At 48.9% G+C, this 27907-nt stretch overlaps 2 protein-coding genes across 17 annotated transcripts in view; both read left to right on the forward strand.

Moving 5' to 3' along the window:
* Positions 1 to 6619, forward strand: part of Ablim2 (actin binding LIM protein family member 2) — a 125736-nt gene extending 119117 nt beyond the window's left edge. For all 14 annotated transcript variants that reach the window (XM_031341773.1, XM_031341779.1, XM_031341788.1 and 11 more), the window contains one exon: positions 4962 to 6619. In XM_031341773.1, the coding sequence (XP_031197633.1) occupies positions 4962 to 5075 (114 nt within the window). In that variant the 3' untranslated portion in view covers positions 5076 to 6619. The remainder of the gene's footprint in view (positions 1 to 4961) is intronic.
* Positions 6620 to 15342: 8723 nt separating this feature from the next.
* Afap1 (actin filament associated protein 1) overlaps positions 15343 to 27907 on the forward strand; it is a 110264-nt gene continuing 97699 nt past the window's right edge. For 2 of the 3 annotated variants that reach the window (XM_031341806.1, XM_031341808.1), the window contains exon 1: positions 15343 to 15583. The gene's annotated coding sequence lies outside the window, so the exon portion shown is untranslated. The remainder of the gene's footprint in view (positions 15584 to 27907) is intronic. The other variant, XM_031341807.1, reaches the window with a different exon arrangement.

The raw sequence follows: 27907 nt of genomic DNA on the forward strand, positions 1-27907 counted from the left end.
TGTCTCAACTCCTCGATCTGCCTCCCTTCTCTTGTCTGATCACAAGCCTCCCACGGGGAAAATCCTGCAACAAGGTCTCTATCCTCTGATGTGCGGTTCTTTGTCCTGGAAGATCTAAATCTTTGTCCTTAGCTATAATACACCAAGTGCCTCCTTCCCAGAGAAACCCAGGCCCCTGTGTGTTCCGAGTGCTTAAACTCTGAGGGCCTGCTGGGCCCAGAGTTTCCAGTTCAAAGGATGGGAACTCTGTTGCCCCTGATGAAATGTCATCCCTGCACACCCTGCCATTCCCTGCACACCCTGCCCTGTACCCATTGAAATTGGCATTGCCTTGCTTCCAAGACTGTCTTCTGCCATCCCTGATGGTGTCATGGGAGGGACTGAGCACTGGAGTAGCTAGAGCTGATGTGAATCTGGTGTCTGCAATGTCTGCTTGTGTGGACTAGTAACCATTCTGGGCCTGGTCTCTCACCTGTCAGGTGACAAGGGCTGCACCTGTCCCCTGGGCAGGTGAATGGATTTAACCAGAGGTTCAGAAATACTTAATTGAGCACCTACTGTGTTAGGCAGCAGGTGGACACCTGTATGCATCGCATCCACCAACCTGAGTGATTGTCCTTCAGATTCTGAGCTTGCCATGGATGTGGTCCAAAATAATGATTGCTGGAAACAGGGAGAGTCAGTGTTACTGTTTTCAAGGATGCAGGGCAGTGATGTCAGCAGTGGGAGAAAAGTGCTTCCATGGTGCCCTGGGTGGCAACACAGACCTAGACAGCCTGAGCGTGGCTGAGAGGCACACAGTGCAGCTGTCCCTCCTGTGTGCCCAGCTCCATTCTGAGTACATGGTGCACTTAACACTTCTTTCACAACTCCATGAGGCATCCAGATGGCTTCCAGGGCCTGAATTTCTCCAGAGGCAGATAGTAAATTCAATACTCAGAGCCACTCTGCTAACCTGCCTCCTAGATCAACTACAACATGGAGATGAATTGCCAAAGGAACATGTCTTTTAAATTGCTTTTCTCATATATTTTCTCGAAACTATGAAGACTGACCCACAGCCCTTAGAAACATACATTCATGTTTCTAAGCCTGGGATTGATTATTTCTGAAATGTGGTGACTCAAGAGGCTAAGCTCTGAGGTAGGCCTTCTTTGGTTCTTATGGCCTTCAACCCCTTGACTGAGGTCCACTAAATTTTTTTAGGGTAATCATTTTCTCATAGGCAGTTATTGATGATAACAATGCCCACAGAACACCATTATGACAGCGTATAACCAGTATTTGATCAAGGCTCCAGCCCTGGGGCTTGGAGGAATTAATTAGTATTTCCAATGTAGGTATCAAGAAAGGTGGGTGAGGTGCTGGAGAGGCTCCTATCTGTAGGAGGCTATATGTGGTCATGTTGGTGTGTTACTCAAAAGTGGTGGCTCCTGGGTTAGGGCTCTGAGCTCTTCCTAGTGGCCATGGGGACCTGTGGACTGGGAAGAAGCTGCTGCAGAGGGCCTGTGGTTCTCCTGGGGTCCGCACACTCCCTGAGGCCAATTGTATGTATGTGTGATTGCTGGCCTAGTAAGCCCAAGGGGACTGCACCTGGGGATCGAGGATCTCTAAGTTCAAGTGTCCTTTCTCTGCTCAAACTCGTCCAGCCAGTATGACGAGGACAGAGCACTCTGGCCCCTGGTGACCATGAGAGGTTAGAGCTTCCCACCCTATTCACAGGACGTTCCTGATCCAGGTGAAGAAGCACTTGAGTGCTGTGGAGCAAAAGGACCAATAGAACTGGGGAGGGGTCTCAGGTCTGCCAGCTAGCAGGAAGCTCACTGTGGAGCTGCAGTGGGCAGAGGCTGGTGGGCGAAGGGGATGACCACAGCCACTCACGTGGTCCCAGAGGAAGGAAGGGAGAACAGCATGACCTGCTGCCCTTCCAGAGTGGAGAGTCATCCAGCTGGGCTGGAATTCAGTGCAGAGGACTTGGTGCGGCTTTGGGGCTCTCTTGGGTACCACAACCCTCACCTCTGGAAGAGGTGACATTTTAGTCAGGGCCTATAGAATTAGATGTTGCTGGTGATGCAGGGGGAAGGATGCTTAAGTCCCTAGGACTTCTACCATGCAATCATGTTCCCCAGGAGTGGGACTGGCCTACTCTTCAGAAAGGCACCATGTTGGGCTTACTTCCTATAGCTAGGGAAGAAGCTTGGAGCTCTTGACCTTGGCTAGTACCTGAGGAGCCAGAGAGCCGGGAGTAGCTGAGCTCAAACAGCTATGTGAGCCCCTGTGGTCAGCTACACCCATAGCTCTTCCTGCTTGGGAGGACACCTGGGGATCCAGAGGCCTTTTCTACCAGGAGATACTAACAGATCCTTTGCCAACCAAGGGCTCCTCTGACCCTTGCTCACTCTTTGGAACTCAACCGAACTTAGACAGCCAAGTCCTGTCTCCCTCCATGATGAACTAATCTGTCAAGAACAGGTGATGTAGTGTGGCTGGAACCCTTGGCCTCAGGTTTTCCCTGCCAGAAGTTCTGCTACTTGACCACCTCAATCAATGGACCTTCTCAACACCAGCCATTACTTGTGTGTTCCTTCCATAGTCTCATTCATAATGAGCTCTCCTGGGCTGGGTAGAGAGCATCACACAGAATAGTATGGGAGCTAGCCTGGGCTACATAGTAAGCTCAAGGCCTGCCTGGATTGCATAGTGAGAGCTCATCTCAAACAATGACCAACAAAATGGGACTGTGCCTCAAGTCACCTCCTCAGTGCTTTCATCTCTGGTGGTCCTACTAATCTGGTCCATCCCACCCACCAAGTCCCCATTCCTGGCTTCCTGGTGTCGAGAGTCGGTCTTATAGGTGTGGGACCATTATTGGTTGAGTAATGGCACCAGTGGAATTTTTGTCTTTTTTGTGACCCTGGCCTCACTGAAAGCATCCTACAGTAAGTTGAAAGAGCGAGAGCAGGCCTGAAAGGGTTATGGAGAAACAACACAGTCTCTTCTAACTCTTGGTGGGCTGGCAGTGGGCTAGCAAGTTATCCTGACCTCACCATGGAGATGCTCATTTCTAGTCCAAGATGCCTTCCTGTTCAAAAACATAAGGCAGTCCATATGCTGAGGGTCTCCACATAGGCGGGACTTGCTGGATACTGTGAGCATCGCTGTGTGACTCCATGTCCGTCTCCCAGATCACCCACTGCTGGGGCTCTAAAACTCAGACCACATAACACAGATTCAGTGACAAGGTTTGTATTTATGCCTTTCAGAGATTACCACATTCTCTATTCTGAGACAAGATCTCCTGTATCCTAGGCTAGCTTTGAACTTGCTATATGGCCAAGGCTGGCCTCGAACTCCTGATCCTTCTGCCTCAGCCTACCAAATGCTGACATTGCCTGTGTGTTCCCCCACCCCCCACAGCTCTTGTCTGTTTTTCTCTCTCAACTATTATAGCAACCTTTAATTTAATGCTGATGCTTTAAAGTTGTAGAAACTGTACTCTTTTATTTGCCACAGTGGTCTAGGCCCTCCCATATTGATCACTAATTAAGCAAAGGCCCCATAGGTATTTTAAGAAAATGCCTTGCTGGGTGGTGGTGGCGCACGCCTTTAATCCCAGCACTTGGGAGGCAGAGGCAGGCGGATTTCTGAGTTCGAGGCCAGCCTGGTCTACAGAGTGAGTTCCAGGACAGAGAAACCCTGTCTCAAAAAAAAACAAAAAACAAAAACAAAAACAAAAACAAAGAAAATGCCTTTAGCCAGATCTTCTGGAGCCCTTTTCTTGATTGAGGTTCCCTCCTCTCAGAACACTTCAGCATGGTCAAGTTGACATAAAACTATCCAGCACACCACATTTTAGTTTTCTCAGCTGAGAGACGGGAATTAAACACAGTAGACCTTCTGAGAACTCTCTGTCCCAGTTTGAGTGAGGGATAAACGAAGCAGCCTGAAGGAGTCTACAGAAGGCTCCAAATAGACAGGAGTCCTGTCGAGGGACATGGTTATTGAACTCAGCCATAGGGAAGTTTTGTCAGTGGGAGTCAGGAGTGGAGGGATGCTGGGGTAGCTCCACGCCAGTCCCTGTGAGTCCCCACCAAGACTTTGTCCCCTAGATTTGTTTCTTTCACTAAAAAGAGGCCCTGGGCATGTTAACGAGGTGACTCATCCTCAGTGGCAGCCCTGAATCAGTGGAGAGCCACACAGAGAAGACATGTTGCTGCAAGGATTTCAGCAGATTTCTAGGGCAAAAGGCCCAGAGCCTGAAGTCACAGTAGACCAGGCTTGGCTACTGGTCCTCTTACGACTGTTCAGTGGTGGAGTGGGACAAAGTTCAATTTGCAGCTGCCTTGGGAAGGTGGAAAGCAAGCACTCCAGCTATCTCCGGCACTAACATGAGCTTTAGCTGCAGAGAGAGGAAGCGCTGGGCTCTGGTGAGAGGGGCACAGAGTTACTCAGTCCCAGCCCAGCTGTCACCTGGTTGGCCACTGTCTCACCTCTAGTTCTTTGAGGTTGTCAGAAATCCTTATCGCTAGAGACAAGAAGGCTCCTATGAGGCAGTGTTGGGGGTGGGGGGAGAGTGTGATTTCATGGGGTCTCCATGAGTCTCTGTTATTCCTGGAATCCAAGGGGACTGCAGGTTGAGAACAAGGACTGGGGACATTCTGGCTCCTCTTCTGTCTGGAGTGGGACACTGTAAATATTGACGAAGACACCTGGCTTTCATCTTTGCACTGGTCCTCAAAGGGACCAAGATATGCTGGGTATCCAGACATGGTTAAGCCTATGTACAGAGTTAAGTGGGAATTGGACCCAAGGGACAGACACAAAATGCAGGTAGAGGTGCCAGGCATTGTGACGGGGACCCAGGTGAAGAGCCAGTGTTTCTCAGAGCAAAGATGACTTCTCAGGCTCTGTTTCAAATGACACTGACCGTTCCTCATTTTTTTTTTTTTCCTTGTCTGAAGAGACACCTATCACCTGAGGAGTTCCAAGAAGTGTTTGGGATGAGCATTGAGGAGTTTGACCGTCTGGCCCTGTGGAAGAGGAATGACCTCAAGAAGAAAGCCTTGCTGTTCTGACAGCTGCCAACGTCTTACCAGGAGCCTGCTGGAGGGGCAGGGCTGAAGGACCCCACCAGCCCCCTCTAAAATCTCCTCCTGCACCTCGCTCTGCTTCTCTGTGTCAGTAGGGCAGGCAGGGTGCCTGCAGGAGGCAGGGTGGGGCCGGGCCCTGAGGAGCATCCAGCAGGCATGGTCCCTTGTGTAGCAAGGATGCTCCCGCCTGTAGTTTAGGGCCAGGTGCCAGCTTGACCCACTCCTTCCCGCCACAACTGGGCATCAGGGCAGTGTTGCAGCCAGCTATCCTAGGAGGTGGGACAGAGCATTCAGCCAGCCCAGCACCTTCCCGGGGCACCTGGTGTGCCCACACCTGTTCTAGGCACTGGGGCACAGAGTGTTTGGGACATGAGTGAAAGGCTTGTCAGTGGCAGATCCCGCCACAGCGGGAATGGTAAGTGTGAGATTCCTCAGCAGTGCATGAGGCATCAGACAGACTGGCAGACTGAGGCAGAGGAGCCACGCCAACGTCTGAGAGGCAGTGGGGCTGAGTTTTTTTTGCAGTTATTGTGATGGATCTTTTCTGGGGAATGAATGTCGACCTGACAGGGTGCCCCCCCACCCCCGCTAGTGCTCTGTGCATTGTGCCCTTCTTTCAGATCACCCCCTTAGTTGCCTAAATGATTATCTTTCAAGTTACACAAAAGTTTTTATTTTATTAAAAAGTATCGCTTCCTTACACATAAGAAGACATATATGCAGAGTTTAGTTTTACGGTCCCTGAGAAGGGGAGCGCCTCCGCCTTACACCCCCACCGTGCAGGCCTCTGTGCTTCCAGTCCTCAGCGCTCCTCACAGACAGGATCTGGTCTGTTTCCCTTCGTCCCTGCTCCTTTGTATGTGTCACACAGACAGCCTCAAAGACACTCGCTCAGCAGTGCCGTTTGTAAATACATGTGAAATGTATCCAACTCCTTTTCCCTCTCTGTCATTTGCCCAAATCGAAAAGAGAAGAGCACCCCCTGATGGCCAAAGTCCTAGAATAAAGGTTTCCCTATGATGGCCTAATCTCACATAAACCTGACCAGTCTTCCCGGTAAAGACACTCACTGTAGCCCCCATCACACAAAACATGCATGCCCAGGAAGCATGCTGTCACGTGACGCAGGCACTGAATGCAGAGGCAGAGATGGACAGCTAGAGATGGTGCCTCCTCCAACTTGAGTGTCCAGAAGTGGGGGGCTAACTGGGGCCCTGGTAACAGGTACGGAAGAGCACTCCTGCTGTAGGATGGGTGGACACTGTGGTCCTGGATGACTCTAGCTGTCTCCTCCTCTGGGTTGTCCTCACCCTCTCACACCCCAGAATGCGTTGAGTCTCTATTTGTGCTGGGGTTCTCACCAGCCTGGCTGGGCTGTGGAGGGGAACTTTTGGTACTTAATCCGCTTCCTGCCACTTAGCAGTCTGGACCTGCGCGCAACTGGAAACCCCCCACCTCCTCACTCACGAGGTGTCATGTCATATCTGATCCCTGGGACACCTGGGAAAATAAATGGTGACACACTGTAACTTTCGAAAGGACAAAATGTGTTCAAGCATGCTTGGTTTCGGAAGCACCAGCAGGATGTGTGCACGGAGCAGGCCAGGTCACCAGGGAGAGACTCTTGCCTCATCCAGAGGTGGCCAGGAGAGTTGGAGCCTTGGCTTGAGTCAGCTTTAGGGAGCCAAGAGCTGGCATCTGCCTACCTTAGGCAGAATGAGGGGGCTAACCCCTGCTCTATGGCTAAAGGGTCCCCCAATGCACCCCTAGATGTTAGGGAATGCTTTCTAGAGATGCACAGGATTGGTCTTGAAAGATGGTCTCATCAATATTACACAGAAGGGCATCCCAGGCTGATGGAACAGTGAGGCCTTGTATGTTCTGGAAGCTTTGCTGTCTGGAAATGGCTGAGTATGGGGCTGGGGAAAGGGCTGAAAAGAAAGAAAAAGCCAGCAGGGGTCTTCAGGGAAGGACTGATGGCACCCTGGGTTAAATGTGTGACATTTTCTAATCTCATATCAAAAACTGGCAATTCTGCTGAACTCAGGTGTTTCCTACCAAAGCCTAGCTCTGTGGCTGCTGTGTAAGCAGCCTCATGGTCTACAGCTACCCAAGCAAAAACCCGGTGCATTCTGGGTTCTTCCCCTCTCTGAGTCTTGGCAATTCCACTTTCTGCCTTCCAAGCATCATCTCTCTTTCCTTGGGCACTGCTATCTCCAGATAAGCAAAGGACAGGAGGTGGTAGTGTGACAATGAACCCTGGGTGTAGGTGCAAGGCTTCCTATCTTAGGAATTGTGGTCTAGGCCACACTCACTGCTCACAGCTCATTTCCCAAGTGCCCTATTGTTACCCAACAGGCAAGAGCAAAACTCTCGAACAGCAATCCAGTTGTGCCAAACTGCTAGCAGCCTTGAGCCATGGCTCCAGCCTCAGTGTCCCTTGTCATCCTGACCTCTACTGGGCAGCTGAATGTCACAGCCCCTATTCTTTCTGTCCTGCACGCTCTGGGCAGCATGACTTGGGCTTGCACAGTGATTTCCCTCCCAGGTAAGCCCTGCTCCCCAAGTGTCTTCATCATATTCCTGGTGTATTCCACAGGTGTGTGTGTGTGTGTGCGTGTGTGTGTGTGTGTGTGTGTGATGTGTTTGTGAATGCACAGGTACATTTGATTGTGGAGACCAGAGGTTGACATCAGTGTCTTCCTTGATTGCTACCTTATTTTTAAAAATTGTATATATTATCATACCTCAGTCACACATACATATATACATACATATGCACACATAAGCATGCACACATATTTATATAATATGCTCCCTGTTGTCCTATCATGTCCTTCCCTTCCTGCCAAATCTCTACATTCCCCCATTAAGTCCCCCTTCCTACTTTCAAGTCTTTTTTTTTTTTTAAGATTTATTTTTTTATTTATGAGTACACTGTAGCTGTCTTCAGACACTCCAGAAGAGGGCATGAGATCCTAATACAGATGGTTGTGAGCCACCACGTGGTTGCTAGGAATTGAACTCAGGACCTCTGGAAGAGCAGTCAGTGCTCTTAACCACTGAGCCATCTCTCCAGCTCCCTTTCATGTCTTTTTTTTTGGGGGGGGGAGGTTTCGAGACAGGGTTTCTCCGTATAGCCCTGGCTGTCCTGGAACTCACTCTGTAGACCAGGCTGGCCTCGAACTCAGAAATCCATCTGCCTCTGCCTCCCAAGTACTGGAATTAAAGGCATGTGCCACCTCCGCCTGGTCCTTGCACGTCTTTTTTAATAGAAAAATTTTTTGTGTGTTGTGGGAGGTACACACGCTACAGTGCATGTGTGGAGATCAAAGGACAACTTGGGCAAGTTGTCTCCTTCCAACATGGCTTCCTTGGGATTGGGCTCAGGTCATTGGGCTCAGTGGCAAGTGCACTTACCAGTGGCTCTACTTTCAGCCTCTTTGTGTGTGTGTGTGCGCTATTGCATTTAATTAATGTTGCTTGCATTACCCTCTGTATTGATGTGTGTGTGTGTGTGGGTGTGTGTGTGTGTTTACTTGAGAGAAACTTGCCAATGGCTATACCACTAAGGAAGATGGCCCTCCCTTAGAACCTTAGAAACCATTAACTTCCTCTAGCTACTCAAGGAGGGCTGGGCATTAAGAACACCTCCCAATCCATGCTGGAATTACATGACTTCTCTAAATCAGCTCGTGCTGCCCTGAGCCTGTGGTGCAGCAGCCAGATGTCCAGAGGACAGTATTTCTTACCACTCCTTCTCATCCTATGGCTCTTACATTCTTTCTGCTTTCTCCTCCACAGTTTCCCCAGTGCCTTAGAGGTGATATTGATGTCCCCCTATGGCTGAGCACTCAACGGCCACTTATTCTTAGTACTTCAACAGTGTTGAGTCTATGTGTTAATGGTAACCCACCACAAAGAATTCTGATGCAGGTTGAGAGTTGCACTGATCTTTGGGTATAAGCAAAACCATTTGGAAGGCAGCTTGAAGCTTTGCACAAAGCAACAGTAGCAGGTTCTCTTAGGGTCTGTGAACTCTCCAAGCAGGGGCTCCTGACCAGGTGTATAGTACCAGGCCTGAGTTCTTTACCTTATTTTTTGAGACAGGGTCTCTCATTAGGATCTGGGGCTCATTGCTTAGGCTAAAAGGCTGGCTAGTGAGCACCAGGGATCCTCCTGTCTCTGCCTCCCAGTGCTGGGGTTACACCATATTGGGATGCCTGGATTTTTTTTGTGGGTGCTGGGGATTAAACATGGGTCCTCATTTTTGCAGAGCAATCACCTTTTGAAGCTCCCACCTGCCTGGAGGCTCTTCATTAGTTCACTGACTGCATCCCTCTATCTAGCTCTAAGCCCACAGGGGCTGATTTGCGCATCACTAGCCCGACATGCACAACTGTCCTAGAGTATTTATGACCAGGTTGGCAACCAACCACATCCTGTGCCCACTCCAAACTGTCATGTGGAGTGGTGCTCCTAGACCAGCTTGGTCCCCATTGCCCTGTGTGATGATGAGACTGTTCCAGAACAATGCTGTCTGCCCTGCTACTTACCAATATGAAACATGACCATTGTGGCTGAGTTTAAGTGTCAAACAGTATGAAGCTAAGTAGTCATGCGTGGCTTCTGGCTGGGCAGCCCCAGAGGATTTAGAGTTGCTACTGCCCTTGCTTGGGACAGGGCTCCTGCTGTTCCTGTTTAGCAGGAAGCATTTGTACTGCTGGTCCTTTGACAGGATCCATAATGTACCTGCGGAGCATCCTCGTCTGGCCCCAGATGTGTGGATATGAGATGAGGCTCTCATCCTTCAGTGATGGGTGACATCTGCCACTTGAACACCAAGAATCCTCTTACAAGGCAGCTAGACCTGTGATGCCAGGCAGCACAAGATCAGAAAGAAGTTCAAGGTCAGCCTGGGCTCTATGAGCAAAAGCATACCAATATTTGCTCCACCACAGTTGGCATGATTATAACCCCATGATTTCTGCTTACCAGGAAGCATGGAGGACATCCTCCCCACTAGCAAAACCCCATCACTGCCCTAGGTCCTTGAGGAGATATTTATCATGTGTCTTAGTAATTTAGTTCCAACAGTGTTCCTGGACTGAGGGCTCTGTCCAATACCAGTGGCAACTCCAGGTGGTTTTCCTTTGTCATGTGATTCTTTAAGTCCTGAGATGAACCCCTAGACCCAAAAGACATCAAACATCTCTGAGACCTACAGCCGTGCCTCTGTCCAGTGAATAGCCTCCTGGTCTTGATCCCAGCCTCATCCTTCCCTCTCTCCTCCCAAGGCTGCTGACCCTACCTTTACTGCCAGCCTCTTGGGAAGTACTCCTATCCCTATGTTTTGGCCTCTGGGAGCTGCTCTGGGCCAGCCCTGTCCCCAACTTGGGTCAGCTCTCCTTCCTTTTCATGCTCCCTGACTACCTCTTCAGAGGTAAAGGAAGCCGGTTCAAACTCACACAGGTTCAGGCAAATCATATCAGTTGTGGATCCTTCCAGGAGCTCGGCCTCTCCTCCCAAAGCAGACAGGATTTCTGGGGCTAGGCAATCTATCCTCCTGTTCTGTTTAAGGACTGAATGGGGTTACCCAGTTCTGCCTCAGCTGGGAGGCCTGATCCCAGCACAAAGCCACCTCTGACCAAAGGGGGGGGGGGGTTGGTGCTTCCCTAAGCACTCACGGCTGAGCTGGGCCTCAGGAGTGAGACTGGCTACGTCCTCTCCTTCTCGAGCTGAGGACCTGCTATTTACTCCGCAGAACGAATGTAAGTGTGGGTGTGTGGAGTTCAGAGGTCAACTTTGGATGTCATTACTTGGCTTTTTTTTTTTAAAAAGAAGATTTACTTACTTTGTGTTTTGCCTACCTCTGTACAGTATGTGTGGGCTTGGTGCCTTTGGAGGTCAGAAGAGGCTTTGATCACATGGAACTGGAGTTACAGACGGTTATGAGCTGCTGTGTGGCTGCTTTTGCAAGAGCAAGCAGCCAGTGTTCTTAACCACTGTACCAGCTCTCTGCAGCCTTGCCATCTCTTCGTTGTTGTTGTGACAAGGTCTCTCATTTTCTTGTGGATCACTGATTATGCTATGTTGGCCACTGTGAATCTCCCCCACTTCTGCTTTCTCCGTATTGGGATTACAAGGAAGATATACCTCATAAATGTCTCTATAGACCATGTGGTATTTGCTATGTACTGTGAGGAAAGCTTTTTTAAATGTGTGCATCTGCGCAGATGCTCATGGAGGCCAGAAGGGGGCGTTGGATCCCTTGCAGCTGGAGCAGCGGTTCTCAACCCTGTGTGGACCACATATTGGACATTTTTCATATCAGATATGTACATCACAATTCATAACCATACAAAAATTACAGTTATGAAATAACAAAATAATTTTATGGTTGGGTAGTCACCACAACATGAGGAAGTGTACTAAAGGGTCATAGCATTAGGAAGATTGAGAATCACTGAGATGGAGTTACAGGTGTTTTGTAAGCTGCCTCAACTCAACTCTGAACTCTGACCCTCTGATAGAAAGGTAAGCAGTCTTAACGACTGAGCCATCTCTTCAGCCTCGGGGGAAGCATTAAACTCTAAAGAATAGAAGTGGAATTATATAAATGAACACAGCATACACATATTGCTTGAATTAGACAAACGACCTTTCATTGCATTGTTCCTGGGAGCAAAGACGCATGATGTCATGGTTTTTGCCAGCGTTTACAGGAGTCCTGTTGGATTTGGGGTTGTGTCATGTGAAATGTAATTAGAGAAAGACAATATGCACATTGCACTGGAATTTGAAAAGAATCAGAAATGTCAATGCTATCTTCCAGAAACTAAGCTGGAAGGACTCAGCAGTTAAGAGCACTGGCTGATCCATCGAACTGAGTACAGGGTCCCCAGTGAAGGAGTTGGAGAAAGGACCAATGGAGCTGAGGGGTTTGCAGCCCCTTAGGACGAACAACAATATGAACTAAGTAGTACCCTCAGAGCTCCCAGGGTCTCAGCCACCAACCAAAGACTGCACATGGAGGGCTCTGATTGTTCAGGCAGCATGTGTATAGTAGAGGATTGCAAATTCAATCATCAATAGGAGGAGAGGAGCTTTGGCCCTGTGAAAGTTCTGTGCCCCAGTGTAGGGGAGTGCCAGGGCCAGAAAGTGGGAGAGGGTGGGGTGCCAGGCATGGGGAAGTGGGAGGCAACAGGGGTTTGTTTTGGTTGTTTTTGTTTGTTTCTTTGTTTTTTGGAGGGGAAACTGGGAATGGAGAAATTTACATGTTAAAAAAAAAAAAAAAAAGCACTGGCTGCTCTTCTGAATTCAATTCCTAGCAGCCACATGGTGGCTCACAACCATCTGTAATGGGATCCAATGCCCTCTTCTGTCATGTAGGTGTACATGCAGACACAGCACTCATATTCATAAATTAATAAGACTTAAGGGAAAAAAAGAGAGAAACTAAGCTGCGCATGGTGGCTCACATCTCTGTTATCTCTAATCCTGGCTCTTGGGAGGCTGGGGCAGAAGGATTGGGAAGTCAGGGTCATCCCTGGAAAGTATAGAGTTCAAAGCCAGTTTGGGAACCTGTTTCAAAAGAAAAAAAAGAAAGAAAGAGAGAGAGAGAGAGAGAGAGAGAGAGAGAGAGAGAGAGAGAGAGAGAGGAAAAGGAAATGGAAAAGAAAAGGGAAAGAAAAGAAAAGAAAGAAATTGTATTGGCCAGAACCAGCATACGAGAGGCTGAGGCAGGAGGATGAGATGAGCCATTATTTATTTCCCTTCTCCTCTGTATAAACATGTGGCCGCATGCAAACACACACACACACACACACACACACACACACACACACACCAGGCAGCAGATCTAATAGCATTACAGCTTGGGGGAGTTCGTGGGACTCAAGCTGGGACCATGGAGCTCTAGACCCTGCCCTCCGTTTCTAGCATTCTCCTCCTCTCTACCTTTCATACAAGGGTCAAAGTCACCAAACATGGACTGATGCATGCCGTGTGGCTATCGTGTGGGGTGGGTGTTGGGGGGAACAGCCACAAGTAAACTACTAGTTAGCACATACATTTGTGTGTCTATCCAGAACACCCACCAATGCAGATCAACCTTGGCCAGAGGGGTATGAGACGAAGGAAGGATGGAGAGCTGAACTGAAATCATCGTGGTCCTCAGAGAAGCTGAGGCACATGTGTGGGATGAGCCTCAGAGGTCTTCTGGCCCCTTGCTCAGGTTCTTAAGGAGGAAGCCTGAGTATGAAGGAGGAGAAGGTAATCTGACTTCAGAGCCAAGAAAGAGATTAATGTCCTCCCCCCTTAGTGCAGCACAGACCCAGAGTCAGTGCAGAGGGCTCAAACATAAATATGTAAAGGTATTTTTCATAAGTTGTGATTCATTTTAGAAGAAACTATCTGCAATTATGTTTGGAGCCCGGGGCACTATCCACATCTAAATTTAATTGCTGTGGAGCGAGCTGGCCTGAAATCTATGCAGATGCCAACAGGGTCTGTCATCTTAGAAAAAGCCAATTCTAAAACTTGGATTGAATTGCTTGAGCTTCAGATAAAATAGCACAAGTTGCTCTGGAGGACTCCTTTATAGCCAATCCCTTTCTCAACTCCAGTCAGAACCAGTTACCCCCAACCCTCCCTGGACCTGTCTGCTCACATGAACCAGGCCTGAGGCCACTGGAGAACAGCTAGGGATAACAGCATGACAGCATGACAGGGTAACACAGGTAGGAGTGACTGGCCTTTAGACATTTCTGTTCTTAAAATGTTCCTGGCCATAATGGCCACCTCTCCTGTCCTCATGCCACCTGCCCTCCCCTCCTCTCTTCCTTGACTCCCTTTATTTTCCTCCTTCCCTGGCTTTTCCCAAGCGTAGCTGCTCTCATTTTTGAGCAAAGCAACTCACCATTCTGCTTCTGTGCCGCAGCACTGGCTCTTACAGCAGGATGGCGTTCCGGATCATCTTACTTATTTTTCCATTGCACTGATAAAATGCCCGGACAAAAGCAATTTAGGAAAGAACAGTTTCTTTTGGCCCACAGTTCTCCAGCTGTGGTTCAGTCCATGATTGTGAGGAAGTCACAGCATCAGGAGCTGGAGGCTGCTGGTTCCACCACACTCACCAGCAAGAAGCTGAGGCTAATGAACACCTGTCCTCAGCGAGATTGTTCCTTTTTATACTGACCAGGACTTGAGCCCAGTGACTGGAGCTACCCACCTTCAGTGTTAGTCTTCCCACCTCAACCATGCCCAGAGATGAGATAATCCTTCACAGGCTATCCCATCAAGTTGACAATTAACACTAACCACAACACCAATCAAACCCATTCCCAAGGATAGCTCTTCTCTCGTAAGGAACTGTACCAAGAGGCCCCAGTGCCTGGGCAAGCAGATCATCTGATGGCTTGGGGAGTCAGATAGGAGGATTGAGGCTCTGCATGGACTCCAGTGTACACTGAGGAGGCTCACAGAGGAGAGGCAGGCAAGGCCTCTCTCCGGAAGTAAGAGGTTTGTAATTTTGGGGCAGTTCAACTAAGGTTTGGTGGAGATCACTGCTGGCTGGATTGGATCCTGCAGTGATCATGTATGTGGATAGGGCTTCTGGTGAGGGAATCCAGCCCCATCACAAAGCCTTGTGTCAGGGGCAGAAGGGAAGTCTTGGAGAAGAGGGACAGGTTGTGAAATAGAGGGAAATCCACGAATGTTATAGAGATACTTTCCAGAACAGTCCTCTAAGACTTGGGTGGGTTTTAAAGATAATTGAGATTGCTATAAATGGAAATGGTAGGTAGATAGGATTCATGCCTGGTCGGGGAATGGAAAAAAAAACCAAGGCTCTGAGCAGGAAAGGGACGAGATTAATACTGGGATCCTAAAGTGGGACAGAGAAACTGATCTGCTTGGCATAGCACCTAAAGGGAGTTTTCTCTTTCTTTCCACTCTTAAAACGATACCAACATGCTTTGAAATGTTTGCTGAGTGACAAGAAGACGGACAAGGCTATGAGGATCGCAGGCAGGAGATCTTGTTCCTTGAACCTCAGTTTTCCTTTAGAACCAATATTTTAGCTTTGGGATGAGCACTGAGTACCGCTGAGCCTAGTCCACGTGGGCGCAGAGCCCAAAGTGAAATCAGGTCAGAGCAGGGTCCAGAGTGCCGGCTCCGACCCACGGCCCCGCCCAGCCTCTCTTTGTTCCTCCTGGACACGCCTCCTCTTCCCAGCTTCCTCACCATTGGCTAGAGGGCGGGTTCTTGCCGTCGCTCAGGAGGCGGGGCTATGGAGGCGGGCGGGGCCTATCGCGCCTGCGCAGAGTCCTCCGGCCACAGCTCGCACCGGCGGTGTCTGGGCTCCGGGTCCCGACTGTGAGATCGCTGAGCTGCGCAGGGCCCCGCCCCGGGCTCCATTGTTGAGGCAGCGGGCGCTCCGCTGGCTGCGCTCCTCTCCGACGTCCAGCGCTCACGAGCCACTGAATCCTGAGGTGAGGCGACGGCGACTTTGAATCCAGAGCGGGGCCAGGTGTCCCACGATGTCCCTGGGCAAGGTCTCCAAACTGGATGCCCTGGGCCGGGCAGAGTCTCCAGACAAGGCTGGGCAGGGTCTCCAGGGCCGGGTAGGGTCCTCAAGGCCTTTCAGGGTGTTAGACAGAACTGACCAGGGACTCCTGACAGGGCAGCGTCTCCGGACAGTGCATGGTCCCTATACAGGGCTGGACGAGGTCTCCAGGGCTAAGTTGGGTCCCTGGAGGTCAGAGTCCCCAGGGCCAGGTAGTGTCCCCGAGGCCCTGCAGGGTCCCCAGACAGGGCTGGGCAGGGTCAGCGGGCAGTGGTTTTCCAGGAACTGCTTGAAGATCCGGTCTTCGGAGACCTAAAGGACAGACCACGTATTTGGACTTGCAGGACAGTCACTAAGGCTGAACTGGGGTTCCCGGCTCGGCGGTCGGCTGAAGCGGGTCAGAGCTAGTGCTGCCCGGTTTGGTGGCCGCTGCCTTCCCCTCCGGAGGGACGGGAACCCCGAGAGGACCAGCCTGGATGGACCAGAGCACTCACGAGTCCGTGCGCCCTGGCATTGTCTTGCCGCCGGGTGGCACAGAGGGCTCTGCGCCTCCAGGTCCTGGTCGACCTAGAAGTGGGCTCTTTTCCGGCCCTCCTTCTTGGGTGTAGTTGATTGTCACCAAGAGGGACCCGAGTCGGGGGACCCTTGTGTGAGGGCGCCTTCCTGTTTCCCTATGTGAGGTGGATGGCTCCGGAGGTAACTACCTGGACTTAAGTGTGTGGGGAAGCTTGGCGGGTTGGGAAGGCTGTTTCTGTTCCTGTATTGGTACGATTTCGTGTGTCAGTGAGGGTGACAGCGTGGACACGCGCGCATGGGATCCTGGTCTTGTGTCCCATGGCTTGTCGACCCAGGCTTTGCCCATTCAGTCCCGGCCCCCGCTTTGGGTGTGCATTGGGCACTGGTGTTTCGGTGAGGTGACCGAACCCCTGTGCGTGCTGGGCGCAGTTGGCTTAAGGTGCTGGAGCGACTGCCACCCATGCTCTTCAGTGTTTTGGTATTGTCTTTACTCAGTGAGCTGAAGCGGGGAGCGGGCGGGGGTGGGAGGGAGAGCGCCACACGGGCTCTGGGGTAGTCAGCCTAAGAATGTGCCCCTCACCCTGCGGGTCTCTGGGGAGCGTGGGGCTGTCACTGTGCTGGGAGCTGCGAGTCCAGCCAGGGAGTTTCTTACTCCAGCCCTAGGCCTGGCGACACAGAGGCCGGTCCTGATTGGAGGGAGCAGAGCCTCTCTGCCCTCAGCTTCATGATTTCTTCCGTTGGGAAGAAAAAAAAAATCTGGAAAGCCAGAGAGTTGACTTTGTAACTCCCAGCCAGCGCCTGGCAAGTGGAGGAAACTCTCCCAAGAACTTGGCGGGCTGCAGAATGCGTTTGAATCAAGAAAATCCACACCCAGGGAACCAAGCCAAAGCAGTTACAGTTGGAGATCAGATTTATGAAGGCAGCCCTGGGGTGAGGTCCAGGGAGGGGACCTGATGCTGCCCCTCAGTCTGGGCTCTACTCAGCTATTAACTAATGTGGAAGCCATTCATTAGATACACAGCTTTTTTGAACATTTTAAAACTCACTTGTCATGTATCCGGGATGATGATGATGATGATGATGATGATGATGATGATGATGATGTGTGTGTGTGTGTGTGTGTGTGTGTGTGTGTGTGTGTGTGTGTGAGAGAGAGAGAGAGAGAGAGAGAGAGAGAGAGAGAGGGAGGGAAAGGGAGAGAGAGAGAGAGATCAAGAGAGATCAAGGCAGTGTCTTTTTGTGGGGAGAGGGCAGGCAGCAGTTGGAACAAGGAGTTTTAATAAGCAACCCACAGTTTGTCCTAAAAGAGAGCCCAAGTCTAATAGCAGGGAGAGGATACAAAACTGAGCTGGGAGCCATCCTTGTCCTGTTATAAGATCCACACCTAGTCTCTGCCCTCTCCTACTTCTGTGCTTGCACCAGCTCAGCTCTGGGTGCTGAGCTCTGGCACGCTTCTGCCTCATCAGACATTTTCTCTGAGCCTTCCTGTGTTAATTTTGTCCTTTAGACATTGTGATTTTGGGCCAAAAGTACCTATCATAGCTTGAAAAAAAAAAAAAAAAAAAAACGCTCTGAAAGACACAGACCCAGTTTGTACCGGGAGCAGGCAGGAGGTGGGGCCAAATGAGAGGGCCTTTGTGAACACCATGAATCTAGGTATTTTCATGTTGTTTTAAAGCTACAAAGCTTCAACCCTCCAAAGATATTAAAGTTTTCTTTTTTTAACGTGTCTGACTGGGTTTGTTTTATGGTGTAGAGTACTCGAACAGAGTTCATTGAGTCTAAGTTGGCCCTGAAGTTGATTTACTGTCCTTCCTGGGTAGTTTCCCCTCTAGGTTTTAGCCTTCTCACCTTTGAAGGTCTTCAACTAGACAATTTTAAGGAACATTCTTGGCCCTAAATCCTTCATTCTTTTACCCAAATATAGCAGAAGGAAGTTGGCCTATGGCAAAGATATAAAGGAGATATTTGAAAAATGTAGTCTAAAGAGCAAGCTACTTCCTTGCTTTTCAGTTTCTTTTTACAAAGGTTGAGCCAAGGACTGAGAGATGGCTTGTGGTCAAGGTTGCTGGCTGCTTGTGCAGAGGAACTGGGGCTTGAGTCCTATACCTACATAGTCTAGCTCCAGGGCTTCTGTGGACACTGTGTACACATGGTATGACAGACACATGGAGGCAAAACACACATAGACATTAAGTAAAATAAAATTAAAATTTAAAAAGGTTGGGTAGATCATCAATGTATGGGACAAGTGTGTATGATGGAAGCTTGCAGGTTTCGGTGTTGTCTTGCATGCTTTTTGAAAAATTAAAATTAAAATTTGTTTTTGGCCTTTTTGAAGATTTACACCCCCATCAGAGGTGTGTGTGTGTGCATGTGTATATGCACATACCTATGGAATGCCTTTGGAGGTCAGAAGAGGGCATCAGATCTGCTAGGTCTGGAGTTGCAGGCAGATGGGAGGCTCCTGATGTGCATGCTGAAAACCAAACTCCACGAGCAGCAAGCATCCTTGACCATGAACTGTCTCTCTCAGCCCTCACACTCTCTTACCCACAAAGCATCGCTCCAGCCCCTTTGAACCCTTTACCTTGTGGTTTGTTTGCATCTCCACAGTATCGAATTCCTCCCTTAATGAAGCAGTTGGGTGCAGATCTGTTTTCAAGAGCATCTGTTGGTGTATTGTGGGATGGAGCCTGCCAACTGTGCATTTCCAGGTCCCAATCCTATAGCCAGGATTTACTTGAGAGACTCTGAAACAAGTGGAATCTTGAGAGTACCCCGAGCAGATGCCCTGGGCACTGTCTAAATGTTGAAAGGCTCATTTGATCTTAGTGCATGTAAAAAAGGACATCATATGTTAAGGGATTGATAGAGGAGTTCAGCTCTAAGGAGCAGAAGCCAACCCTTCTATGCTCATCCGTGCATCTGTGGTGAGGTGCGAATTCAGTGTGCAGAGTTTCTTCTGGCCGGGAGTCTGTGTGTAGAGAGGACACAGTTCTCTCTGTTATCTAGATAATGACAGGGATTGAAAGTCAACGATGGCAATTCTGTCAAGGAATGATACTCCTTATTGTGACATATCCCCTTTTAATTTGAGTTTCTTTCCTCTGTTTCATTCTTAGCTGCCTTGATTTCTGTCCTGACAAAGTGACAGGATCTCTGTGGAGAGACTGCACAGGGATAGAGATTGATCTTAGCTTCTTCGCTATTGTCCTCTTGCCCCTGTTCACCCATCACTGAACACATCAGGTTGGTTAGGTGCCATCTGTCTGCTCCCAACGGTGTCTGGAGATTTCTGCGGCTACCACGAGGGTTTTAAACCATGACATCACTTCCTTTATTCTATAGTTTGATACCTCTGTAAGTCACCATGTAGCCATCACAGAAACAGTGGAAGATTGCTTTTTCAGACTGTATGCTACGGTGTCACTACCACCCAGGGTTTCCCAGGCCACCCTTTCCACTATCGGGTTCCTGTGTCTGTTATTGCATTTAGATTCAGAACCGTTCTGTGTGAGGACGGGATGTAGATGTGAGTGGGGTTAAGGATTGCTTCCTATAGTTCTCTGGAAGGAGACTTGAATTAGATTTTGGCTTTTTAAGTCAGGTTCTCTCAGCCTCAGTTCCTTGATCTATCTGTGCAAATGAGTGTGTTAGTTCTTAGTAATGCCTTTAAAGATTCTTATTATCTGGGGGATTCTATACACACTCGAGTCCTGGATGCAGTGCCAGGAAACTTAGCATTGTTTTACATCCCGAATGATCAGTATCATTTGGTAGGCATTTTGGAGAAATCATCAAGTTCAAATTCCAGTTTTATATGGTTTATATGAAAACGTGTGTGTGTGTGTGTGTGTGTGTGTGTGTGTGTGTGTGTATGTCTGAGTGTCTGATGGTTTCTGTAACAGTTCAGAGCCACAAGCACCTTCCATTTATGATTTCTTTCTTGATGTTTTGGCTCCTAAGGGACCTAACTGGAGATTCAGGAAGGCAAAGATCAGGGAGGTCAGAGGTCAAGGCCAGGAAAGCAGCCACTTGTTGTGATTTAGTACCCTCCTCTTGAGGGTCAAGTGTCAGGGTGAGTCCCGCTTTTGCAGCCGGAGTGTTGCTTGGAGCATTCTCTCCCCAAGCCATCTTGGCAGCCGTGCATTGACTGTCCCAGGGCCAGATGTCAGTCCTGCCCCCATTTCCTCACCATTTTCTACTGAACACTTTTGTTGCTGTAATGTTTCAACACAGAGGCTCACAAACTCAGCAGTGGGCCTCAAAGAATGTCTGCTGAGAAATGAAAATATTAATATACAGCATCCTATGTGGCCTCAACAGACATACAGAGTTCCTGTGGTGTGGGAAAGCACAGTGCCATGGCTCAATGCTGTGACCAGTGACTAAATCCAGAAGCCAGAGTTTCCTGAGGGGGTTGATGGTTGAATTTCCTGCAACACTGGTATTGCTGGACTGGTAAAGGAAAGGCAGTGCAATATGGGAAATGAATGTAGTGTTCTGGACAAATTAGAATTCCTGAAATCTGTGGCTGTAATGAAAACCGTGATCTGTTGTTTTGGAAGGAATGTGGCTGTCCCTCTCTTTTGTGGTATGTGTGTGTGTGTGTGTGCATGCATGCGTGTGCCCGAGTGTGACCTGAACCTAGGACCCTTTAATCCTAGCATTTGGAGGCAGAGGCAGGCAGATCTCTGTGAGTTAGAGGCAACAAAGTGTGGTCTACAAAGTGAGTTCTAGAACAGCTGGGGAAGAAACTCTGTCTTGAAGAAAAAAAAGAAAGAGAAAGAAAGAAAGGAAGGAAGGAAGGAAAGAAGGAAGAAAGGAAGGAAGGAAGGAAGGAAGGAAGGAAGGAAGGGAAAAAATTTCAGTCCCCAGCTCTGCCTCTAGCTTGAAGAGAGTTGCTGAATGCCATACTGCTGACTATTGTTAAGTCACTGTATTAGTTTCTTACTACCACACATTTAACTTCGTCAACTAATCTCCATACACCATCCCATACTGTTGCTGGGCAGAAAGTGGCAAAGTAGTGTTGCTTAGCTCTAGGAAGAATTGCTTCCAGGTTCAGTGCCTCATTGGCTATTAGGAGTTTCTTACAACCATAGGACCAAGCTCCCATTTCCCCTACCAGCTGGGAACTTCCATTCACTCTGAAAGGCTCTTCGTTCCTTCGTTCCTTCCTTCCTTCCTTCCTTCCTTCCTTCCTTCCTTCCTTCCTTCCATCTTACCTCCCTCCCTCTTTCCCTTTCTTCCTTTGCTACCATGTGACTTTCAGATAGAGCCTCCTGTTAAATGTAAGATATCCCTTATGCATGTTGCTTTTCTACCCAGAGAAAGTTCCAAAGTTGATTTGAAGGCTGATGTGTTCAATTGACTGTCACAGATAAGAGAGTTTCAGGTCTAGGGTTTGGGCATGAGTGTCTGTGAGGATCAGTCATTGTGTCCACTGAAGTCCCCTGGTCCTCTTACTGCAGCATCCTGTGAGGTTGTTTTGTTCTTTTCCATTCATGGACATGTAAACTGAGGCACCAATGGTTTAAACAAATTGTCAGGGATATGAAGATTCCATTCTGTTTGTATGTATGACCTTGCATGTAGTGTGTGTGTTGTGTGTGTGTGTGTTTGCTCATGCAGAGGATCACTTTCATGAGTTCAAGAGTTGGTTTGCCCTTTCTGGACACTGAGCCTGGAAGCAGAGGATCAAACCCAGGATGTCAGGATTTTGTGGCAAACCTTTTTACCTGAGAGGCAGAGGCAGGATGTCAGTGAGTGCTAGGCCAACCTGGGACACATTGAGAGTTTGAGACCAGGTTGCAGAGGGAGACCGTTTCAAAAACAAAGACATATTGTTCTGACTTTCTGTGGAGGTTTACAGTATTGGAGACAGGTCAGCCTCATGCAGCTTGTTTTGGAGCATTGAAGTGGCCTGCTGAGAGTAGAGTTTTTGCCAAGGAATCCTTAGAGATTCTGCTGGTGGAAGAAACACCCAGGTGGGGAATTTGGGAACTTGCCTTCTCAAGGCTTAGATGGAGGACCCCTTGTTTCTGGAATGGACTCAGCTGGAATGAGTCAGCCCAGCTGACAGTCACACTCTGAAGGGTCAGCACACCCACTGTTTCAAGGCAGAAGGGCTCCCATCCCTGTGTAGTAAAGGTCAGCTCTGCTCTGGAAGGAATTTTACGAGAAGCCAGAATCTGGGCTGGGAATCTGGGCTGGGGCGTAGCTCAGCAGCAGAGTGCTTGCCTAGGGTGCAGGATGCCCTGGGTCTGTTTCACCCTCACCTCTGTTAGGAAAAACAAACACAAAATACCTAGGACCTTTACTTTTAAGATAGAACCCAAGCGTGGTGGCCTTGGGAATGCCCTGATCTCCTGTGCAGATGTTTTGCGTGTGGGTGTGTTTTTCCTGGGCGAGGGATTTACAGCTTTCCGCAGTCTTCAAAGTGGCTGGGCTCCCTAAAGCTTAGGAATGCACACTCGGTATGGTCTTCTTCTCGGTGAAGGCTCAGATTTTGTTTAAACATTAAATACCCATTTTAAACACAGTTACACAAGCGCACGGTTTTAAGAGTCAAAAGTTCTTCAAAGCTTGAAACAAAAACAGCAATCAACCCTATCCTTCTCCACTCCAGCTCTGATCCCTAGGGGCCGCCACTTTGAAGCTTTTTAGTTGAGAAGGGGAGGGGGAGAGAGGAGAGAGGAGACGGGGGAGAGGGGAGGAGTAGTGGGGGGCGGGGCTGAGTGAGGAGGGGGAGGAGAGAAGCAGGAAGTGGGAGCGGGGTGGGAGAGGGAGAACACAGAGAGAGAGGGACTGTGGAAGGGGCAGATTTGGGGTCACCCACTCTGCCCCCGACTCCCAATGCCTACTTCTTTGCCCTCCAGCTTCCCACGAATAGTCTTGTGAGATAGTTCTACAGAGTAAAGAAAGTACAGACTTGGTTCTAGTTTTGATTCTTGGTTCGGAATGCTTAAAGCATAGTCCTCAACAAGCTGGAGGTGATAGGAACATCTTCCCTCCGCACCAGCACTTCACCCTTAGTAATAGCATTGCGTAACAGCTAGATGACTGGAGGCCTCAGGCTGGGGCCGGCAGCCAGGAGGTTCGAGGGCAGGATGAGGGTGGAGAATCTCAGCTCCACCCCCAGCCCCTGGGGACTATGGGGGCTAGAGGCTGAGGTAATCCACAAAGGCCAGTGTTGTAAGCAGTCAGCCAGCCTCCATGATGGATACCTCCACAAGAGCCCGGAACAAAGGGTTTACCAAGCTCACCTGCTGTAGCTGTCTGGAGATAAGGGGAGGAAGGCGGGCAGCTGTGCCCATGGCGCTCTTGAAGCACCATGCATTTCCTTTTGGGAAGATTCTCCCAACTTTTTCTCTAGATCCTTGTATGAAGTTTTTATCATTCTTTTAAATTTCAAAAACTCATTTATAGTTTTTGAAGGGAGGAGATATGTGATATATATATATATATACACACACACACACACACACACACGCACACACACACGCAAACCCACACCCACGCACACTCACTCATGAAGGCACGCATCCTGGTTTCAAGGATTTCGTTAGATTTTTTTTTTTTAAACAGCTATGTTATTTTCTAACTTGCATGTAAAATGTATGTGTTTTTAAATTTTTATGTGTCAGCCTTAGGATTGTCACCTCTCCGGGGCAGTTCCTTTTGTGACAACCTTTGTTGTAGGTACAGAGGTTTCTGTGAAGTTTGTGAGTTGGAAGGGATCCCGCTGGAGTGTATGTGGATAGTCTGGGATTCAGAGATGTTGGAAACAGAACACAGTGTTCTTTGGGGCCAGAGAGAGATGGCCCAGCAGTTAAGGGTTCTTGCAGAGGACCCAGGTTCAGTTCCCAGCACCACATGATGGCTCACAACATCTGTAACTCTACTTCTTAGAGACCCATTGTGGCCTCTGCCATACACGACACACATGATGCACAGACGAACAATGCAATTTTGGTACTTCTTTGTGGCTGTGAAAAAGCACCGTGGCCAAGGCAACTTCTAGAAGAAAGGTTTGTTTGGGCTTACGGATCTGGAGGGATAAGAGAGCATTCTATTAGGGAAGCAGGGTAGAAAGTGGCAGGTATGGAGGCTGGAGCAGGAAGCCGAGAGCCTACATCCTCAACTGTAAGTTGTCATCAGATAATGAAAGGATCAATGCATTGTTCACTTACAGGTACAGGTACAGATCCTTTTTTCTTTTTTTCCTCCTGTTTTAGGCATTATTGAGAGGAGGGGACTGGACCTTGTGCACTTCTCCATGCAAAGGATGAATCCCTAACACTGTTGTGATGGATGTTATTCGAAGGTGGGGGGCTCTGCTAACCAAGGTGTAGATGGTGGTGGGGCTTCTGATGAGGTCAATTTCCGACGGGAAGGGACATGAGAAAGCATTTTCTGTCTCTGTCCTTGACGTGTGAGAAAGGTAGCTGTCTGCGGAGGCAGAAAGAATGTCTGCAGGGCAGAAAGAATAGCCTCTCTAGGAGCCAGCTCTGGGACATCCCAGCTTCCAGATGATGAGAAGTAGATTTCTGTTGAGCCACCCAGAGTGTGAGATTTTGCTATGGCAGCTGGTGGACGGATATAGACGGGGTTCTAGAATATTGATAGTGTCCTAAAAATAGATACAGTTCTACATTCCTTTGTCTATAAAGATGGCGGAGTGGAATCAGGCTGCCTGCTTCTGACGGCTTCCTGTCTTCTCTTTCCCCATTGGTGATCTACAGCTAAGTTATACGTGGCATGATTTTCTTTTTTTGCCTCTAGCACCCCTCGTCTCTTCTTTTGTTAAGGTGCAGGGTGGGGTTGCTGGCCTGCTTCAAGGCTCATGATCTGGGTGCAGATAGCGTTCAGCTTCTGAGTCACCCTCATCAACTTCGTAATCAAGCCAGTAGCTTCAGCCTTTTTCTAAAGCTCAGCCTGAGAGTGCCACTTGGTGGCTTGTTCTTTTCAGTGTCCCTGTCCTGGCACATGCTGCTTCTGCTCTTGCATCCTCTGTCATGGTCAAGCCTTTAAGAACTGTCTTTCAGCATTGCTCTCTGATGTCCAAGTTGGAGCTGCCTCTGAGCACATCCTCACACCTTCAATTGTGCCTCTTTCAACAACACTTCCTTACCCCTGAGCTTGACTAGTACAGCGCTGAGGCCCGTTAGCCAGTATTATTAGATTTTGCAGTTAGGATAAAAGCATTGAGTCTTGTGTCAAATGCCTTGACGCTAAGCAGTGCAGAAACATTCAAGACTGCCCCAGAACTCATGCCACATCCTTTTGGATAAGCATCGTGGAAGAGCATGTTCATTCATAGTACTACCATAGAGTTGTGCCATCTCCCTGGACCATCCCTGGAAAGCTCATCCCTATTCTTCTGGAATGGCAAACTGTCTTGTTCGTAGTTCTCATGGATTTTCATGACTATGCCCGTGGGCTGAATTCCTAGGGATGGAACTGTTAATCAGAGGGTGCACACACGCACAATATTGATTGGCATGGCACATTCCCTTTATCAGGTTCTGTTTTATTCCCAGAATGTGTGACTGCCTGTTTGCTATTCCTTGACCAAATGTTTTCTCTGCCGTGCCACAGGCAGGTGGAAAGTTAGATATAACAACAATTTGCTGGGTCTTATAGGGTGTGTTAGACTAGGCCACAAGTTTGTTTTATAGTTTCAGAATTTGTTTACCTCCTGCGTGCTGCTGTGAAGTAGATAAATTGCTATGATGGGTCAGTAACTCCTGAGTTTAGTTCCTCTCCCAGATTGTCTCATTTATTTATTTAATGATTGATTAATTGATTGTGGATTGTGTGTGTGTGTGTGTGCGCGCGCGCGCGCGCGCGCGCGCACGTGCGCACATGCTCTCTCTTCCCCCGACCCCACACACACAAGTGCACACATGTCAAGACCCAGGTTCTTCTCAGGAATCATCCAACTTATTTTTGGAGACAAGGTCTCTCATTGAACCCGGAGCTCCAATTTGGGCAGGCTGCCTGGCCTTCGAGCCCCAGGACCCTTCTGTCTCTACCCCAGGCACCAACAGCTATAATCACCCTGCCTTGCCGTTGTGAGAGTGCGTCATCACCTGTCCTTTTACATGGGTGCTGGAGAAGGAACTGTGTCCTTCCCCCAACCTCCCAAGCTTGCATGGCAAGCACTTTACTGGCTGAGCTGTTTCCCAGCTCCTCTCCTACAGTGCAAAATTTTTTCTTTTCTGGAAAGGAATTTAAGATGTAGAGAATATTTTTTAAAAAATTTTGTACAAATCTGAAAATGCACTTCCGCTAAGGAGCCAGAGGGGTTGAGACACTTGTCAGTGCGGGGGATCAGTGCCTGGGGCTCCCCAGCCCTGAGAAGTCTTTCTGAGACAATGCGATTTGCTGTGCCTGCACTGCTATGTGCTGCTTGCCCGCCCAGCTTCATGTGGCAGCAGCCCCTGTCTGACGAGCATGACATCAGTTTTTGCCACTGGGTATTTATAGCAGCTGGAGCCTCCTTCATGGGTCACTGTGGTTTCTTGGGGGGAAATTGTCTGTAGCTCTCCTGTCCAGACCATATTGGGTGACTGCTGGTCAAGGGGTCCAGGAAGGCTGCTGTCCCTCCAACCACCTCTTTCCATGCTTTAAAAAGCAGTGTTTTTTGTTTTTTGTTTTTTTAAATAAAAATCAAACAACCATTTGGCTGCTTTGTTTGCCAATCTTTGCTGATTATCTGAACAGAAAGTAAGCTGTTGTGTGGCTCCAGTTAAGACACTGACAGCTGTATCACCCTGCCTTGTCCATCTCCCGGCCAGTCCTCCAGTCAGCCTGAGTCAAGTGCCATTTGTCCCACTAACAATTGAGGCAGTTGTACCCTTGTGGTTAAAGGAATTTCCCAGCTCCATGGTCAGCAAGTGACACAGTAGACCAAACACAGAGAAGTGGAATCCCATAGGTCCTGCTCCCAAACGGGCTGTCCTCCCATGCAGGTGGAGGCAGCACTGGCTGTGAGGTCCCCAGCATTTGGAGGCAGGCTGGAATGCACATCACCTTTGACACTTGATAATCACATCTTGTTGCCTCCCTCTGACCTTTTTCTTCTTCAGTGCTGACATTAAGCCACCCTACAGAGAGTGCTACTAAGCCACCCTACAGAGAGTGCAAAGCCCCTGAGTTTTCAGGGTTCAGCTGTATACTTTGTAATGCAAAGACATGCCCTTCTGGCAGCAGCTCATAGTGATGACTGTGGGTTAAGTGGGCTTGTTGAGAGACTACAAAGGCAGATACAACGGGAAGAAAAGAAATGTAAATAACATATTGAATAGAGGGTTAGTAGGTATAGTATATAAGGAACTCCCAAAATTCAACAGAAAAACCATTCAAGTAGAAAATGTAAAACAAAACAAAACAAAAAACCACCACCAACAAAATCAAAACAAACAAACAAACCAGGAAGAGCTGGTTGAATAGCCAATAAGCACATAGAAGACACCCATCATGGGCTGAGGATGTGTCTCAGTGGGACACTCCTTGCCTAGTAACAGAAAATACTGTGGGAGGTTGGGTTACAGGCACTGGTGGGAAAGGAAAACTGGGGTAATCCTCCACAGGCATGGTGGCAGTCTCTTAGAAATCTAAACCAGGCCGGGCCGTGGTGGCGCACACCTTTGATTCTAGCACTTGGGAGGCAGAGGCAGGCAGATTTCTGAGTTCAAGACCAGCCTGGTCTACAGAGTGAGTT

Source organism: Mastomys coucha, unplaced genomic scaffold, assembly GCF_008632895.1.
Source record: "Mastomys coucha isolate ucsf_1 unplaced genomic scaffold, UCSF_Mcou_1 pScaffold22, whole genome shotgun sequence".
In the NCBI taxonomy this organism is placed as follows: domain Eukaryota; kingdom Metazoa; phylum Chordata; class Mammalia; order Rodentia; family Muridae; genus Mastomys; species Mastomys coucha.